Raw genomic sequence first — 18,735 nt, 5'->3', positions numbered from 1 at the left:
GTCTTATTTTGACCTTACACCTGTGTCTTGCGTGTCCTATCTTTACCCGTATGTAAACTGTTCTAGTTTGTTCTTTTGTTCTCCGTTTCTGGGAAGCACTTTGTACTGCTGTTTCTTTTAATTGTTATATAAATACATTTTGCTATTAGTGTTCAGAAGTGCAAATATATACAAAAGCCTGCTGATAAAGACCATGAGATGTGGAAAAAGCGTGAAAATTAAAGCTATAACTGACACAAGTATAGTTTGAATGTTTCTGATATACACGTGCATTCCATGTGCAAGAGTAATTCCTCTTTTAAGGTTAAACAGTGTCTCATGGAACCATGACTGTTTCCTTTTTTCGTTTATTATGGCAACCGTGGGTGCTACAAATAGCTGGTTAGTCAGTCTCTGAGGGCTATTCTTAGCACGTCTCTGATCATGCCCATGAGTTTGGGTGATTCCCCTGCTGTTTCTCACATGTGGCACCAAGAATAGTTTGTCTATGCTGAAATAATTAATCGAGCATTCATTAAGATAATTTGTGTTGTATTGTTGTATTATTTAAGTCTTTCTGTTTTAACATCACAAACCTGTGCAGCAGCTTTTATGAGTCCACATTCTATGTCTACTTGTACAGTTCATAATATCAGCACATGCCTTACAGTGACCACTTGCATCTACTCAGTTTCAGTTCCTTCAGCTTCAAGTGGAGGATCGTCACTGGTGACTGGGCTGTAACCACAGACTCGGCTGTGGTTACGGCCAAGAGACCGAACAGCAGTCTTCAGAGGAAGAGCCCTCAGTTGTAATGTCAGTTTTATGAATGAGTTCAAAACGACCAATAAAAACTGACACTGAAAGAAAGAACTATAATGTGGTGGCTGTCAGTTGAAAGCAAAAGAGGTAACAGAGCTCCGATTACAGACAGCAAAGCATCAAAAGGCCATAATGAATGAAGCTGTTATTAAAGGTTGAGCGATTTTGCTTTATATTGGTGGACTTTGTTGAGAAATAGTTATATTTTCCAGAGCTTATTTAGTGCTATAGCTTGCTGTATGCATTTTAATAACAGGTCAATTTAGGAGAAGGCCAGCTGTGAGAGAGAACTAGGTCAGAGGGTGACAGGTTGTTGAACTTATCTTCTCTTCTCATTGCACATTTTTCATCAGTCTGCCTGTGATTTTTCAGCTACTTACCTATGTCACCTATGTCTGCTGTGCAGGTTTCATCTCCTCCCTTCATTATTACCTGCTCTACTCTACTGTGTTTCACCTACTTAATCTGTGAATTAACTCACCAAATTGTCTATAAATTTCATAGCAGTCTAGCATTCCTCTTGTGACAGTCGTCTCACAAATTTGACACAGATCAGTTTCCTGGTTTTTGCATCTTCCCGCTGTTTGTGTGATTGGGTTGTCTTTCCGTTACTTCTAATTTGAGGTGTTATCATAAGATTTGACCTTTTATTACAGTGCTTTCCATAAAATAGCTCTATGGGCTAATTACCGCTGCCCCAAGATGATTTTTGGTAGTATTTGCATGTGTGCGTGACGTTCTGTCTGTAAACACAATCGTGTGAAAAGTTGTAAAGGAATTCTTTGTAGGTGTTTAGAGTGGGGTCATGTTAACAAGCCGTTCTAATCTGTCTGGGCCTTCAAGGACAGCTCACTGTTTTATTGGCCGAAAATTGACAAAATGCCTTATAACTTAGAAACTACGATTCTTACAAGTGTGGCGGTACTTATAGAAAGTACCATATAAAGATCATATCCAATCTGACCTCTGACTTTTCCTTCAAGGTCATTAGATTCATCTGAATGTTAAAGTGATAATTATACTATATAGAGCTATTTAAAATTATGTTCCTCCTATAAGCATATAAGAAGGTCAAAGGTCATGGGGATTCTAAAAATCACGCTACCCTGGATGTCTGGATCTCTTTGTCAAGTTCAAATGAGGCCAAACTTTTATAAAATGTCTTTCTCCATCTCTAAATACATATATATGTGTGTGTATATATATATATATATATATATATATATATATATATATATATATATATATATATATATATACACACACGTATATATATATATGTATATATATATATATATATATATATATATGTATATATATATATATATATATATATATATATATATATATATATATATATATATATATATATATATATATATATATATATATATATATATATATGCCAGTTACTTCTGGAACTTTTGACTTTAGTCCATTCAAAACTCTTTTGAGCTTTTTTGTTTACAGATGAAATGACTCATGTTTGCAGATGCAAACAAGAAAAAGAAAGCATTTCCAATTTGCGCCAAGTTTATGTACGTACATTACGCATATAATGGCAATTGTCTGTATATCTTTTGACTTTTTCAGCCAAAAACATTTGGCTCTAAACTGGAATGTTTAATGAAGTTGTGCAAACTGTATAAAAACTACAAACTAAATGGAAAGAACAGATACTCTCAGAGAGACATATATTCATCTGCATCTATACTTTCCTGGAGGATTTTATTAAAAGTTTAATCCCGATTATGTGCTTTTATTTGGGGATAAAACCCAAAGGGTTTCTCTTAGTTCTCAGCAGTATTTTCTGTTCCAGCAGAAAGTTGGGAAACATGTTCTCCTGGTCACAGATATCACCATAAAAGGACAGGAAATTGGAGACTTAGTGATACAAATGGATTAATCTGCCTTGTGTATTTTGGGATAAACCCAATGAAATGAACATTTTCTATAAACAAATACAGCAGTTTCTGTTTAAACTCACCGATTCATCTGTTTATTTGTTTTAGGCAGGATTCAAGAAGTTCAGAAAAGGTATTATGATACAGAAACAACAGTAAGAACAGTTACAGTGTGTTCTTATTTCTCTAAAGTTCTTACAAGTTGATTTTCAAGTCTAGCTTGTATTTTTAGTGCTTTTTCAACCAAAACTCTCATCACTCGAGAGAGCCATTAAGCCATCTCTCTTCAACGGCCACTTCATTAGGTACATGTGTTAAGCTTCTTGTTAATTTTTAATCAGCTCATTATATGACAAAGACTACATTTAGGTATGTAGACATGGTCAGAATTTTCTGCTAACATTTAAACTGAACATCAAAATAACGGAAAGGGGAAAGGCTGGTCTGACTACTTCAGAAAGTTCTGATATGTTGGGAGTTTCCTACACAATCATCTCTAGTGTTTACAGAGAACTGTCTAAAATAGAGAAAATATCCAGTCAGAAACAGTTCTCTTGGTGAACTGCTTCAAGCTGATGGGCAACATTAACTCAAAAACCCACTCATTAGGCTAATGCTTAAGTTCTGCCGAAGAACATCTCTTAATGCATACAAACCTGACTTTGAAGCAGATGAGCTACAGCAGTTGCTCCTGTCTGCAAAGAACAGGAAAATGAGCATCTATGTTGCATCAAAGTTGGACAATAAAAGACTGTAAAAATATTTATTGGTTTGATGAGATGACAGGGTCACAATTTTGCAAAAACAGCATGAAAGCATGGATCCATCCTGCCTTCTAGCAGCAGGTCAGGCAGTGAAGTAATAGCATGGGGGCTTATCACAGTGGAGCATAATTTAAACACCACAGCCTACCTGAATACTGAATAGGAGTACTGTTGCTGACCAGCTCTTTATGACCACATTGTGTTGGCTGTAGCTCAGGTGGTAGACCAGGCTGTAGGTTGGTAGTTCAATGGTGGAGTAGAAATGTGCTACATAAGAACCAGCCCTTTACCATTACATTGGACATCTTCTGATGGCTACTTCCAGCAGGATAACAGACCATATCTCAAAGCTCAAATCACTTCAAACTGGTTTCTTGAACATGATAATGAGTTCACTGTACTCCACAATCACCAGATTTCAATCCAAGCGAGCACCTTTGGGATTGCTGTGCTGATTCACATAATGCATGTGCAGCTGACAAATCTGCAGAAACGTTCTGATACTCACACAACATGACATGCAAATGTTATGAGAAATAAAAATGGACCAAATTCTTTGAGGAATGTTTCAGGCACCATGTTGAATATGTGACATGAAGAATTAAGACAGCTCTGAAGGCAAAATCTTGAAAATTAAGTCACTTTGCATGGGAGGAATAGTACAAGGTGGACACCAGAGTTCTCAAAAACGATGAGCTCTTGTCTGAGATACTGAAACGGATCTGCACATATATGGATATGATCCAGTCTTTTCTGAGTGCATGAGTCTTTGTCCTCTGTCTCGTCATTTTGGGTGCATGAGTATTTCCATTCAAAAAATGTTGCGTGACATATATAGTTCCCATATTGTTCCTCTTTTTGTGTGCAGCTACAGTATAAAAGATCACCTTCCTCTGGCTCATTTATCCTCAGACTTTTGCAAATCCTGCACAAAGTAACAGAAAGAACAGGAAGCAGTTTACAGCTGGGACTCTGTCAGCATGAAGATGTGGACGGCCCTCTCTGTCAGCCGCTGGATTTTTCTCCTCAGCCTGTCTGTTGTGATGTTCTTCTCAGCATCTCAAGGTAAGCCTGAACTCATGATTGAATGCAGTCTTATGTGCCATGTTAAACCTCTGCAGGTCTCACTGTGCAATGCAAAACAAAAAAAGGAAATATGCAGAGAAACAGTCAAAAGTTGTGCTTGTGATCAAAAGCGAGAAGGGTTAAATCTCCTACATTTGAGGTTATTAACAGGAGATCAGTAAATAGTCAGTAAACTGGACGTAAATAAATACTGAGAGTAGGAATGAAACCAAAGTAAAAATCCCCAAACAGGTAAAATCAAACGGAGAACATTAGTGGTTTTAAAAATAAGAAAACGGTTGTAAAACCGAGCAGGCTCTGACTGAAATCCCTCATGACTCACTCGAAAGTAAGTTCGGCATTTTGTAGTGCTTTTTAAATTCATACTGAAATCAATGTATCCCACAACACCTCTTAAAAAAGCAGTGTACAATCAATGGTAAGTACCCAAGCACTCCAAACCAACATGCAATGGGCTGAAAAAACACAGCTGCATGAGAGGAATGAAAACAGAGCATCACAACATAAACCACCACAAAGCCTTTTTATGTGATTTGAAAAACACACTCAGCTGGTTTGTTTAACACAAAAAAGCATCTCACAGCTTTTTTATTTCAGCAAAAATATTTGTCAGTATGTAACTGTGGGATAAAATAATGAGAGTAAAGACTTCCCTCTACAGCAACAAGTAAGTAGTGAATGAATGCTTAAATTTGGATGTAATAATCTGTGGGTAGGATGACAAATCTGGCAGGGAACAAAGAGCAGTGTGGATAATAGGAAACACGTGCTACTGCTCAGGGTGGGGTAGGCAATAACAGAAGGCTGGAAATCAAACAAAGACTGAAAGCAGAACAAACAGGGATAACAGTATGTCGCAATGTAGATACTTGTGTTGCCACATTTATATGTAGTCTTCTTCAGTATTCGACGTATTTACTTGTATGGCACAGTCATTTTTCTTGAATCAAACACAGTTAACTGTAATTATTTTGCTAGTTGCTCTATTTTGTGAGCATTTGTTACCTGTTGCGCCTCTAACTATCCACAACATTAAACCTTGAAGATTTAACATGCGCAGACATCAAACAATACAACAAAACATGTTATGTGCAGCTTTGCCAAGCAGCTGCGTCTAGGCCTAAAAATAAGGCCAATTTAGAAGTGCCTAAGTGACTCGAAGACAGTCAGAATTCTGCATGAGCGCTATTAAAAAGAGTTAGAAATTTGAGACACAGCAATGGTGACTGATTTTAAAGTAAAACTAGTGACCCAAACTGAAACAATATCTCATGATTTTAGGAAAATTAACTACTGAATGAGTGTCAAATGAAAGTGTTCGTAGATTAGCCGTCATTTCATGCATTTCTTGTCTAGCTGGTTCGATCAGTACAACAGGAAGCCATCTAACCATCAACCACAGTGAAATGGCTTTACATAAGTGCTTCTACTTTTTAGCGCCTCATTCTGGCCACAGCTGACCAAAGAAGAATTCTTGTAATATTGACTAATCTCCTTATTTTTCTCTTTTTCTCTCTTTTTTCGTCTGTGCAGCGGATTCGGTTGTAGGTCTGTCCTGCTGCCGTAACGTCAGCACCAGGAAGATAGCACGGATCAAATGGTGCTATGAGCAGAAACCACGCGAGGGCTGCAACCACCATGCTTTCTTGTAAGATCATCATAATTTAAACACGCTCACGCCACTCACAATGTTTCCATACATGTAAATATTAAATAGCTGTCTCTGGACTTTTTCTCGCCCAACATTTGCCACCGTGGGCTTCACCGTAAATATAAATAATGTATGAACTTCTTTTCTAAAGTTTAATGTGGTGGGAAGAACTGTTAGTGTGATTCCCACTGTTGATCTTAAATCTAGATAAGAACAGGGGGAAATAAAGATACAATATTGCTGGGGCAGAGGTGTTACATTCAGTTTCACTGATGGCTACACTGAGAAATGACAATGACATCAAGGTCTACCATAGTTTTCCAGTGTATTTTCATGTAATTGAAAATAAATGCTCATTATAGCCTTCTTCTGTGCAATTTGGTTCACATATTCGCCCTCAGCAACTCCACAAAACTTTTATAACATCCACCAAGGCAGTTTACCTGTACAGCTTAGCAATGTGAGGAAATTAGATTAGATTAGATTAGATAGAACTTTATTAATCCCTCAGGTGGGTTCCTCTGGGAAATTCGATTTCCAAAAAAGCACAGCACCGACAGAAGTTACAGAGTTACAGAATATTATATATATATATATATATATATATATATATATATATATATATATATATATATATATATATATATATATATATATATATATATATATATATATATATATATATATATAATACACACACACACACACACACACACACACATATATATATAAATACAGAGACAATATAAATAAATTATACGAAGGGGATAAATAGAATAAATAGGAATAAAAATAAAAATACAAGTGAATTGCACATTTCAAGTATTGAGTCTATTGCAAATTAAAGCAGCCTAAAGTTTTAAAACTTCGGTTGAACAAACATGCTCTTTCCAGTTCTGTAACTTTCTGAAGCTTCTGATTCACATGCATGACTGTGTCTTTGCTGGTAAGTGGAATTAAACCTCAAAAGAAGAAAACAGTAAAAATGAAACTGTTGCGGGCAAGGTAGACATGCAAGCCGCTCTTCACATTCAGTAAAGATGAAGGCTGCACAGTCTGTCACCTCACCTGAAGCTGTCTGTTAGCTAGATTGTTAGCTGCCTTTCCTGCCTACAGCTAAGCAGGCCAAAATTGTAAAGAGGTAATATAGCTATTACCTGGAGGACCAGATTTGACATTAATATCATAAAGTTTGTAACTGACTTTAACTGATGTTTCTGCTCCTAGGATTGCAAACCAGCGCCATAAAGATAAACCGTGGTGTGTCAACCCAAATTCTAAGTGGCTCAAGGACAAAATACAGAAGGTAACATGAAGCCAGACTGTAGATCTGTGTCTGAACTACCAAAAAAGTGTAAATTAGTGGTTCACCTTGTCATACCACATTAAATGGCTTGTGATTTTATTTAATTTCAGATAATTATTTGCGTTGAAATCTGAACCAAAGAAAGTCAATTCAGACCAAGGATAGAGGATTAAGGAAAAATGGAACTTTGTCTTAATCTACTCATCTACACATGTAATTTATGTACATTATTTATTAGCTCTATTAGTAATGTAAATTAGTACAGCCCTGAAATAGCTGAATATTTCTTTTTTTCTGCCGCATTTGCACATGTTATCTAGTTATCGCATAGTTTCAGATGCTAGTCACACTGCAGATTTACATTTTACCACTATACGGTTTGTGGTTTGCCTTTTTATCTGAGATAGTGTCATCAGTGTACTGCTGGAGAGTGGGCACTCATCAGTTCTTTCACCAAAGTTCAGCTGCTTGTAACAAGCTCGTGTCCTTTCAATCTAGAGTTCCCATTTAGCTCATCGACTGTTTTTATGATGTCCTTTAGCCACAATCACCATCGTAGCGATGAATCTAAAACCAATGGGAGACATCACTGTCACAGCTACCATTTAATAATTTAATTCTCCTGTATTTAAACAATATATCAATAAAATTTGGAAGTAGATCATCTCCTTTTTACATGATCAGTGCGATGTGAAAGATTACTAAATGTAATCTTTAACCTCTAGTCTACATCTGTTGTCAACCACTCAGGTTAAAGGTGTAGAGGAGGTGTTTGTGAAGACCTCTCATTAAAAGTTGTCAAAGATGAAAATCACAGGGGAAAGTACTTTTAGGAAAGTACTTTCAGATTCGGCCTCAAAAGCTGGTCAACCAATAATGTCATCACTTTAATTAGAGATGCCTGTTGAAAGGAAAGCCCCATAAAGTGAAATGTAGGAGGTGCAAACCACTTGTTAATAAGCGCAGCACCCACATGTTATCAGGTATGAAGCTGGTGGAAGGTGGTGAGGTGGTGAGTCCCCCCTGCTTGATCCGTGGAAAGCTGGTTTCATGGACCGAGGGAACATTTATTAATAAAACGTATTAAAATACTTCTCTGTATGTAATAAACTCGTCTAACTGCATCTTTGCTTTTCCTACATTTGCAGGGAGAATTAAACTGCCCTCAAGATCTGTCATTATTAAATGAAGTTCCCAACAAGCCAACAACAGCATGAAGTAAAACAGCAACGTTTTATCCTGAAATACTATTTATTTCTTTTACATACATATCTATTTAAAATACAAGATATTTTTTTTAAGTAACTGGAAAAATGATCATTGTGGTGGCATTATTTTATTAAGTTGTTGTACATTTCAACAATAAAAGTGTCTTTTTGCATGTTAAAAGGAAAATGTGTCTGTTTGGCATCTCTCTTGTTTGTGTGTGATGGCTGTGCTGACAGAACTTCTGGGTTGATTCAGTTTGATGTGTAAAACAGCAGCATTTAGAACAAATATATGACAAGCAGACGCATTAATTTAAACAGGTGCAAATTTATTGTCCATGTATCTAACTGGGATGTGCATGACTCGTCGATTATACATAAACATGTTGTTACTAGTCGAGATTCATCAACCCAGGCAATGTTATTGCCATCTCCAGTTATACAGTTTTGGAGCCTGTGAGTGTTTATACACATGTGTGGAGTAAACTCCTAATGTCCACACAGGATAATTTGCTTGATGATGAATGATGCCCTGTACTCTTTAGTGAGCTCTCATTTCATCCAGATGCCGAAGTTCATTGAAGGTAGCATGTTTTTGACCTTACAGCACACCCTGACAACTTTTGTTTTATTAAGATTAATACTACCAAACAAGCAAATCATAGAGAGCAAAAGTCAATGAAAGAAGAAAAAACATCTGACTTGGCTCATCAGTGTCAGTTACATTGTTTCCTCTGTTTTAGTCTTGTATATGAAGTAGGCCATTTTCTTCTCAGAAGGGAAGTTTGATTTCCCAGCATCTGTGCAGCTTTCTTGGTATATTAGCAGCAGCCAGCGTCTCCTCACAGATGGTACCGATATTGCAATTATAAATATTTTATTAAACAACACATATGCAATTGCTTCACAGCAGCTTACTTAGGAACTACTACTCTAAAATGCCCCTTTTGTGTGATGACATATAGTCCATAAATGGACGACATATAGTCCATTTATAATAGATATTATCAGGTATAAAATCATAACAGAAACTTATTAACCTGGAATAAACTATATGACAAACCTCAACACAGTAGGAAGGAAGCTACCCACCACACAACTCTGTGGGAGTTTATTTTTGTGTAAATACATCACCAAACAGCCCCTAATTCAGTGACAAGCTACAGTATATAAGATGAGCTGCTGTCACACTTTGACAAGTTCATCAGCTGGTAACAAACCTGTTCACAGCTCAGATCCAGACTCAGATTTGGTGCCTTTCAGCGTCTCAACATGTGTTCGAGTCTCTCCACCAGCCGCCTGATTCTTCTGATCTCCCTGAGTGTGGTGATGCTCATCTCTGTATCAGGTAGTTTTTATTTCTGGAGTTTGCTCTGTTGTCAAAGTTCAGTAACACCAGCTAAAAGTCTGTTTCTCAACATGGTTATAAATCTATCTGGTCTTAATGCAACTTACTACCTGATAACTAATAGTGTCTAAAGAGACTAAAGCTAGCACAGACTGTAGCAGAGCAGGTGTTTCTGGACAAATTATAACTGACTAAAAGAGGGTTTGGGGTTTTTTTTGGCTACAGGGAGCCACTCTGGACCAATTTAAAACACGACTTCTAGATATGTACCACTGATAAAAGACAGGTGTATTTTTTTCAGTAATGTGATTTTTCATATTACACATAATAAATGGATCAGTAAATTATTTATACAACATCTGAAAGCTCAGTTTATTTCATTCTCCATGATATCTGAAAGGCCCTGAAGAATAATGACAATGTGTGTGATGATGTGCTGCAGGGGCTGACCACGTGGTAAATGCCTGCTATAAAGATCATTCTAACCAAAATGCAAGAACCACAGAGTTTGCACCTCAATGGGCAAAAAACATCAACAGCTGCGTTGAAGACAACAGACCAGGCTGCCTTCATGGCTATGAGTAAGTAGAACTTCTTCTAAATTCACTTAAACCAAATAAAATGTAGAAATGAATTCTTGATTAAAAATCCACAAACACAACAATGAAAATGAGATTTGCACTGAAACCTTGATGTAGCAGATAAATGTTCCCCTCTCTAACATACAGCACTACTGTTTGCTCTGTGATTGTTTCTAATGTGGTGACGTTGGGGAATCTGTGAGTTTGTGCTTATGAGCTTGGAGGAAACCTGAGCTGTTCTCTCACAGCATAATGCAAAATGGACCCTGCACATGTTCAGTTAACAATAAAGTGAAAATGTCCAATCCTTCAATTTTTCTTCCTCTCTCTAAACTTCTTTCTTTATTCTTTTATTTTTTTCTTCCAGGGTCAAAACACGTGCAGGAAGAACATTTTTCCTCAGACCAAACACCGAGTGGCTTAAAAGGAAAATAAATAATGTGAGCAACAAATTATTTATAAAAATGTCAACACAAAGTTTAGAAAAACCAGCTGTGACTTTCTAGCAAAAGTGTGAAGATTATAATATAGGTAATAAAACGACACTGTGTGTATCTGTCTAATGGTGCTTCACCTTCTCTCTTTCACCACCACAGGGAACTCTGCTGTGTCCTCCAGCAACTTCTAAATGATGATGATGGAAACGATGAAGCAAAGTAAAGCAGCAAATGGAAACAGTTCTGCAGATTTATGAGTTCACACTTTTACAGAAATATTTGTTAAGAAATGCTGATTATTTTTTGTAAATTATAGATAGAAATTAAAAACCACTTTTGTTTTCATATTTAGTAAAAATGTCATTAAATATGAATGTTCGATTTTTTCTTATTCTATCTTCAAGCTGTGAAAAAAGACAAAATCAATAAAAGCCTTTGAAACTGCATTCTTTAATGGTCTGTGTGATCATTTACTAATTACTGTAAAAAAAAAAGTAACTAATGAGATATCACAGCTGTGAGGTGCTGCATGTGAGATGCGAATAAAATGTAGATGTATATAAAATTAAAATGAACACATCAGATACCCCCATGACTCTAGTGGAGGAGAATGCACATTCCCTGTTTATGTTAAATTTCATTAGTTTTATTTCATTAATGTTGGGTTGCAGAAGCAGCAGACTGAGCACAGACACGCATGCCTCCCTCTCCTCAAGAAACACGCACCGTTATCATTCCTTACGCTGCACATGATATTCCCACTCCTCACGCTTTAGCACCTCTCACTACAGATGCCAGTGGAAAAGGTGAGAAAGAGATATAAGAGCAGAAGAAACAGGAAGTCAACACACTCAGACATCCTCGCCTTTTTTTAAAACATAAAAACACATTAGGAAAAGACACACCAGTACCTTCTTGATTACAGCTCCTCCTGCAGCCTCCTCACTCTGTCCACTAAATACATATTAGAGGTTGCGACATCTTTCAACTTGGAGTGGGAACAGGCACGAATCAGAGAAAGGAGAACGGTGACTTGTCTTTTATTGCTATAGTGATTGTGGATTCTTGTAGTTACACTTCCTTTGTTCATCTTTAATTCCATATTACTGTTGTGTTGTGTAGGGTTCTATCTTTATGTCTTGTCTTTGTTTTCTCCTATTTTTACAAATAAATCTGGGAAATAAAATTCTCAATCTCTTCAAAGTGGTAGAGCAGCTCACTCAGAGGGTGTACTCGTTAGAAGCCCAAAATACTGGAGCTCTACTCTGAGCACCTTCTGAGACTGAGCCCAGAAACCCTTTAGAGAAAGTTTATTTCCACTGCTTCATTCATTGATATTTTTGTCTGTATCCAACAACATGTGGCCATTTGTGAAGGTGGTGACTACAATCACCGACCCTGTGTTGGATACATAAACCCACCGTTTATCTATCCAGCTATGAATGCAAGAGGTAAGAGGTCATGTTGATGTTGGCAGCACATGACCAATCAGAGACAGGGATACGTAGATAACCTGGACAAGAAAACTAAACATATTTTGCTGAAAATACTTTAGGACCCAGGGGATTAAAGGGAGAGAGTGTAAAGCAGTGGGTGCTCACTGAAAACAGTAACATTTTAGCTAAAGTGTGAAGATTATAAATGAAATTAAAGGTTATAAAAAGACACTTTGTATATCTGTCCAATGGTGCTTCTTATTTTTCTTTTCATGTCATCTTCTCTCTAAGCAACACAGCTACTGGAAACAGTTCTGCTTATTTATTAGTTCAAATATTTTACAGAAATATTTGTTATGAACTGTAGATAGTTTTCATGCAAATTATTGATAGAGCTTTAAAAACAGTTTTGTAGTCATATTTATCTTTTAGTTGTTTTCTAAATGATATTTCTCATGTTTGATAAGATTCATTACAAAACTTGAAACATTCCAGTGCTTTCCACTGTTTGCTCTGATGTAGCTGAGGTGTTAACATAGTTTAACAAACACAATGAAGTTAATGAGTAAATAACGATCATACTTTCAACACACAATGACTTCAGGGTGGCTGTAGCTCAGGCAATAATGTGAGTCACCTACTAAACAGAAGGTTGGTGGTTCAATCCCAGTCTGTACACCAACCCAATGTTGCTCTTGGATGAATCCATCAGAGTATGAATGTGTGTGTAAAGGTAGGAATGGAAGCATTTAACAACATCTTAGAAAAAGCGATTAGGTGAATGAAAAAGTTGTGTAAAGGTCTACAAAAGAGTAGAAAAGTGCAACATAAGAACAAGTCCATATACTCAAAATTACTTTTACATTAAATAATTTTCTTTAAAATATAATAAAAATATATAAAAACTATGAATAAAACTGAATTCAATTGAACTGAATTGAAGATGTATTCTATTCTATTCTATTCTAAGATGTGATGAATCCAGGGAACCTCCAGGGGGAGCAATATTTACAGAATTAATTTACAGGACACTGAATAACTGGTTTTGGTTTAGAATTAATTCACATATCCACATAACACTGCATTCTAAAATGCGTGTGCACGTTTAGTTTACACTGTTATGTATGATTAATCTTTGTTTTCTGAGTTACTTTCGTTGCAGCTGCTTCAGTCCCTTGATTAAGGAGCCAATAGGTGGGAAAGGGGCAGAGCGAGTTTCAGTTAGGTCAGTTTTTAGTTATCAGTATGTTTTGTTTTTTCTTTTAACTTTGAGCAGAGTTCTGTTATTTTGACCTCTTTTATGGGCCCAAGATTTTGATTCTTTTTGCCTGATTTGACCAATTATGTTTTGGGGTCACATAAAAATTCCATTTTATCCTTTTTTTGGACTTTAACCTGTGTCTAAGTTTCCTTCGCTGCTCGGTACATCACACAGCCAAACAACTATAAGTGAAATGAACACGGTCCACAGGTGCCAGGCAGAAAAGGAATCATCAAATGTGACGCAACAGCTACATGAACTCTACATGTCTGTGACCAAGATGAACTTAACATGCCAGCTGACCCTGAACAGTTGGTGGCACACACAAGTGTAATATTTTCCACAAAGAAGTCCCTAATACAGCAACATAAAAGGAGTTTGTTTGACAGTCTTCGTTGGATTGACTTTTGAACGACAGGAACTCACTGTATATTTATACTAGTCTAGAATGACTTGTGGAGCCATCTAACCAAGTGTGGGGTCAAAGGTTCAAACAATTGTATATAAACACAAATTCTTTGAGTGTGTAATCAATTTGCTATAAGATGAAATTAACTAGGAAAATAAGGAACAACCCAGAAGGAAACCAGTAGATGACATCACTGTCATGGCTACCTCTGTCTTACTGTCTATGGCAGGCCACTTCTAGCACCGTCATCTCATTGGAGGGCCACTTTAGTGTTCAAGTAGTACAAAAAAAACAAGAAAAGAAAAGAAAACACCCACTAATATTTCCAAAAATGTAATGTTTTGCTTGTTTTAACACGAACATGGTGTAGAGTCGAGTCTTAACAGCTTACTTAGAACTGGGCTCATCAGGCACTCTTTTTGGCTGCAGTGGCCATTATCATAATATATACATGCTTCCAGCTCCCGTTTGTGGTCGCTAGCACCTCGTACTTTTCGACTTTGCTTTTTCTCCCACCATCGCGCTCGCACACGAACAGCAGGAGGGGCGGTCCCACACGTTCTCCCTGCAGCACGGACTACACCGCCCATGCGGCTACAGTCGTAAAGGGCCATGCCTGTAACACTCTGCTCCTATTGCCTTCATATGAAATCATTTTTCAAATAATATTTTTAAAAAACATTTCTTCACATCAATATGCGGGTCACAAGTAGAGGTGATGTGGGCCGCAAATGGCCCGCGGGCCGTGGTCTGTGCTCTTCCACCTGCTTTTTTAAACATATTTTTTCCCCTGAGCTCAAACACTTTATTAATAAAGTTTGGAAATAGATCATCACGTACCTTGTGTTAAAGATCACTAAATGGTAATCTTAAGCCTCTAATTTAAGGTCTGTACCTGTTGACAATTGCTAAGTGTAGAAGCAGTTTCTGTGAAGCCCACTCATTAAACGCTATTAAAGACAAAGTCACAGGGAAAGTCCTCTTAAATGTGGCCACAGAAGCTGATCACCCAGTAATGTCACTGTTTAATTCTGAGTTGTCTTTGAAAGGAAACCACCATGAATTCAGATGTGGGAGGTACAAACCACTAATAAAATCAACACCCACAGATTAACAGGAACGAAACTGGTGGAAGATCACGTCACAGAGAGTCCCCGTGCTCAGCCAATGGAAAGCCTTTCCACACACCGAGGGAACATTTGTAATAAAACATGTTAAAATACTTCTCTGTATGTAATAAAATAACTAACTTTACCTTTCCTGCTCTCTCTTTTCTTTTCTCTACATTTCAGAGAGGATTAAACTAAAGATTTGTCATTAATAAACTAAGTTGTGTGCAAGTTTCCAACAAGTCAACAAAAGAGTGAAACAAAAACATTCATTCCCCATCTGTTTATTAGAGATGCGACGGACTACTCAACAATCCATTTAAACCAGAGCTTCCCAAAGTGTGGGGCCTGCCCCCTGTGGGGGAGGGGGGGGCGCAGAGCCATTGCAGGGGGGCACGGTATGAAAAGGAAAAAAAAATGAAACGCTTGGACACTGCTAGTGATCGATGTAGCGATTCTGTGCTGTTGAGGGGAGCACGGCATGGCACGGGGGAGATGACAATGATCTACAGCCGATCGGGACACAGAACACAATGCGCTTTAAAAAAAAAATAAATCATGCAAGGCGAGGCTTCAAACGGTGAACCGCGTTATAGCGAGGGACCACTGTAATTGTGAAGATAAGTTCCAACATACCCTTCGTAAATACTAACATATAGAGACCCTTGCCCACAATCATTCATGTATTTTTTTATGTCCTGTGGCTTTTTTTCACGGTTTGTTGACATGCTGTGTAGGTGTGTACTTATATAGACATAATGGGGAAACATCTGGCTTTGACTATTGTTCACCTGTAGTTTGAATGCTGGACATTGGCCTGTTAAATCATAAGAACAGTCACTATACAGAGATGTGCTTCTGAATGTGGACGATGTGTCTTCTGCATGCAGTAATGCAGTTCTGCTTATGTTGAGTGATGTAAACAAACAATCGATCTACACACTTCGAACATCAAAATTGATCATTTGATTTTTTATGACACAGCAGTGGTGAGTGTTCCCACCCTCTGCTCTTTGTAACCTAAAGTAATCTTTCCGTTTTCGAGTTTTGGTCATGATTTTTGAGTCCACCTTCGCAGTAGCAGTTGACTGCAAAATAAAGCAACCAGAACCGTACAACCTTACATCTGGTCTTAAAACAGGAAGTTAGCATTTTCTCGTGCACAGGGTCTATAACGTGGCGCACAGCGTGACGTGAAAAAAGGCACATACCTTTGACATTGCGTGACGAACTCTGTATGAGGTGTGAAATAAACCCCAATGGAGTTTGAAAACAAAATATGTGTGTGCGTGTTTGAAGGATGAATAATATTATTTATGAATTGGATAAATAATATATGTTGTCTGACAGCAGAACAACACTTGTTTGACAGCAGCGTACTGCTGCTCCTACTGCTACTGCTGTTAGTAATGTTAATATTACTACTATAAAATGTCAATACTTGTGGGATGACTGTTCATATATTTCCAGTTTATAGTACACATTATCAGGTTTAAACAAATTACAGACACATTGAGCTGTACAACAAACCTCAACACGAGAAAGGAAGCTGCACGCCACAGCAGTCTGTGGTTGTCGTGTTTCCATCAGTGTTTATTTTTGTGTAAATACATCACCAAACAGCCCCTAATTCAGTCACAAGCTACAGTATATAAGATGAGCCGCTGTCACACTTTGACAAGTTCATCAGCTGGTAACAAACCTGCTCACAGCTCAGATCCAGACTCAGATTTGGTGCCTTTCAGCGTCTCAACATGTGTTCGAGTCTCTCCACCAGCCGCCTGATTCTTCTGATCTCCCTGAGTGTGGTGATGCTCATCTCTGTATCAGGTACACTTTTTATTTCTGGAGTTTGCTCTGTTGTGAAAGTTCAGTAACAACAGCTAAAAGTCTGTTTTTCAACATGGTTATGAATCTATCTGACCTTAATGTAACTTTCTAACTGACAACTAACTGTGCGAAAAGAGACTAAAGCTAGCACAGACTGTAACAGAGCAGCTGTTTCTGGACAAATTACTGTCAACTGCATTTAATAAAATCTATATGGTTGATTAAATCCAGTTGTATTGTTGTCAGCTATGTAATTTTTTGAAATTAACATAATAACTGCATCAGTAAATTATTTATACAACATCTGAGAGTTGAGATTGTTTCAGTCTCCATGATATCTTAAAGGGTTTGAAAAATAATGACAATGTGTGTGATGATGTGCTGCAGGGGCTGACCACGTGGGGAAAACCAGCTATAAAACATATTCTAACAGTGGTGTAATAAACATGTCTGCACCTAAATGGGCAAAAAACATCATCAGCTGCTTTGAACAAAACAGACCAGACGGCTATGTGTAAGTAGAACTTCTTCTAAATACAATTTAACCAAATAAAATGTAGAAATGAATTCTTGATTAAAAATCCACAAACACAACAATGAAAATGAGATTTGCACTGAAACCTTGATGTAGCAGATAAATGTTCCCCTCTCTAACATACAGCACTACTGTTTGCTCTGTGATTGTTTCTAATGTGGTGACGTTGGGGAATCTGTGAGTTTGTGCTTATGAGCTTGGAGGAAACCTGAGCTGTTCTCTCACAGCATAATGCAAAATGGACCCTGCACATGTTCAGTTAACAATAAAGTGAAAATGTCTAATCCTTTAATTTGTCTTCTTCGCTCTAAACTTCTTTCTTTATCCTTCTGTTTTTTCTTCCAGGGTCAAAACACGTGCAGGAAGAACATTTTTCCTCAGACCAAACACCGAGTGGCTTAAAAGGAAAATAAATGAGGTGAGAAACAAATTATTTATAAAAAAAAATGTCAACACAAAGTTTAGAAAAACCAGCAGTGAACTTCTATCAAAAGTGTGAAGATTATAATATAGGTAATAAAACGACACTGTGTGTATCTGTCTAATGGTGCTTCTTCTTTTCATGTCACCTTCTCTCTTTCACCACCACAGGGAGCTCTGCTGTGTCCTCCAGTGATTTCTAAATGAAGATGATGGAAACGATGAAACAGAAATATTTGTTAAGAAATTTTGATTATTTTTGTAAATTGTTTCTGGAGCTTAAAAATAGTCCTGTAGTAATATTTATTAAAATGTCATGAAATATGAATGTTTGAAGTTTACTTATTCTGTCTTCAATCTGAGAAGAAAGATAAATCAATAAAAGCCTTTAAGTTCAGATTTATAATGGTGTGTGTGATTATTTAGTACTTGCTGTAACAACATATTCTCATGATGATGTCATGATCTCAGGACACCAGGAAGCACAGACGGCAGAAATCACTTGGAAAAGTTATTCACGAATACATAAACTATCAACACAAGGACACATAAATGGATGCTCTACAAACTAGAAACACAAAGATTCTAACATAGGAGACACATTAGAGACTACAGCTTGCCTGTTTATGTAATTAGACTTAGACATTAG

At 37.2% G+C, this 18,735-nt stretch overlaps 3 protein-coding genes across 3 annotated transcripts; all 3 read left to right on the top strand.

Moving 5' to 3' along the window:
• Positions 1–4,397: 4,397 nt before the first annotated feature.
• Positions 4,398–8,829, top strand: LOC146567065 (uncharacterized). The gene is made up of 4 exons (XM_085285927.1): positions 4,398–4,534; positions 6,089–6,203; positions 7,434–7,512; positions 8,661–8,829. The coding sequence occupies exons 1-4, from the start codon at positions 4,450–4,452 to the stop codon at positions 8,727–8,729; spliced, it is 348 nt and encodes a 115-aa protein (XP_085142053.1). The 5' UTR covers positions 4,398–4,449; the 3' UTR covers positions 8,730–8,829.
• Positions 8,830–9,928: 1,099 nt separating this feature from the next.
• On the top strand, positions 9,929–11,499 carry LOC146567064 (uncharacterized). Its single transcript, XM_085285926.1, has 4 exons — positions 9,929–10,068; positions 10,511–10,649; positions 11,017–11,089; positions 11,246–11,499. Exons 1-4 carry the CDS (start codon positions 9,993–9,995, stop codon positions 11,279–11,281), a joined length of 324 nt encoding a protein of 107 aa, XP_085142052.1. The 5' UTR covers positions 9,929–9,992; the 3' UTR covers positions 11,282–11,499.
• Positions 11,500–16,978: 5,479 nt separating this feature from the next.
• On the top strand, positions 16,979–18,310 carry LOC146567063 (uncharacterized). The gene is made up of 4 exons (XM_085285925.1): positions 16,979–17,131; positions 17,519–17,645; positions 18,012–18,084; positions 18,258–18,310. The coding sequence occupies exons 1-4, from the start codon at positions 17,056–17,058 to the stop codon at positions 18,291–18,293; spliced, it is 312 nt and encodes a 103-aa protein (XP_085142051.1). The 5' UTR covers positions 16,979–17,055; the 3' UTR covers positions 18,294–18,310.
• The last annotated feature ends 425 nt before the right edge of the window (positions 18,311–18,735 follow it).

This window comes from Mchenga conophoros, linkage group LG9 (assembly GCF_057382185.1).
Source record: "Mchenga conophoros isolate Kocher_MC1m ecotype Shallow Benthic linkage group LG9, M_conophoros_male_GT1.1, whole genome shotgun sequence".
Classification (NCBI taxonomy): Eukaryota; Metazoa; Chordata; class Actinopteri; order Cichliformes; family Cichlidae; genus Mchenga; species Mchenga conophoros.
This window is presented reverse-complemented; position numbering and strand designations above follow the sequence as displayed.

Excerpts from the sequence above, each read along its gene's own strand:
- LOC146567065 (XM_085285927.1), top strand. The coding sequence starts at position 4,450 with ATGAAGATGTGGACGGCCCTCTCTGTCAGCCGCTGGATTTTTCTCCTC. Across the intron at positions 4,535-6,088 it reads GTTCTTCTCAGCATCTCAAG|CGGATTCGGTTGTAGGTCTG; the intron begins GTAAGCCTGAAC and ends TCGTCTGTGCAG. Across the intron at positions 6,204-7,433 it reads TGCAACCACCATGCTTTCTT|GATTGCAAACCAGCGCCATA; the intron begins GTAAGATCATCA and ends TTCTGCTCCTAG.
- LOC146567064 (XM_085285926.1), top strand. The coding sequence starts at position 9,993 with ATGTGTTCGAGTCTCTCCACCAGCCGCCTGATTCTTCTGATCTCCCTG. Across the intron at positions 10,069-10,510 it reads GATGCTCATCTCTGTATCAG|GGGCTGACCACGTGGTAAAT; the intron begins GTAGTTTTTATT and ends GATGTGCTGCAG. Across the intron at positions 11,090-11,245 it reads TTAAAAGGAAAATAAATAAT|GGAACTCTGCTGTGTCCTCC; the intron begins GTGAGCAACAAA and ends TCACCACCACAG.
- LOC146567063 (XM_085285925.1), top strand. The coding sequence starts at position 17,056 with ATGTGTTCGAGTCTCTCCACCAGCCGCCTGATTCTTCTGATCTCCCTG. Across the intron at positions 17,132-17,518 it reads GATGCTCATCTCTGTATCAG|GGGCTGACCACGTGGGGAAA; the intron begins GTACACTTTTTA and ends GATGTGCTGCAG. Across the intron at positions 17,646-18,011 it reads AACAGACCAGACGGCTATGT|GGTCAAAACACGTGCAGGAA; the intron begins GTAAGTAGAACT and ends TTTTTCTTCCAG.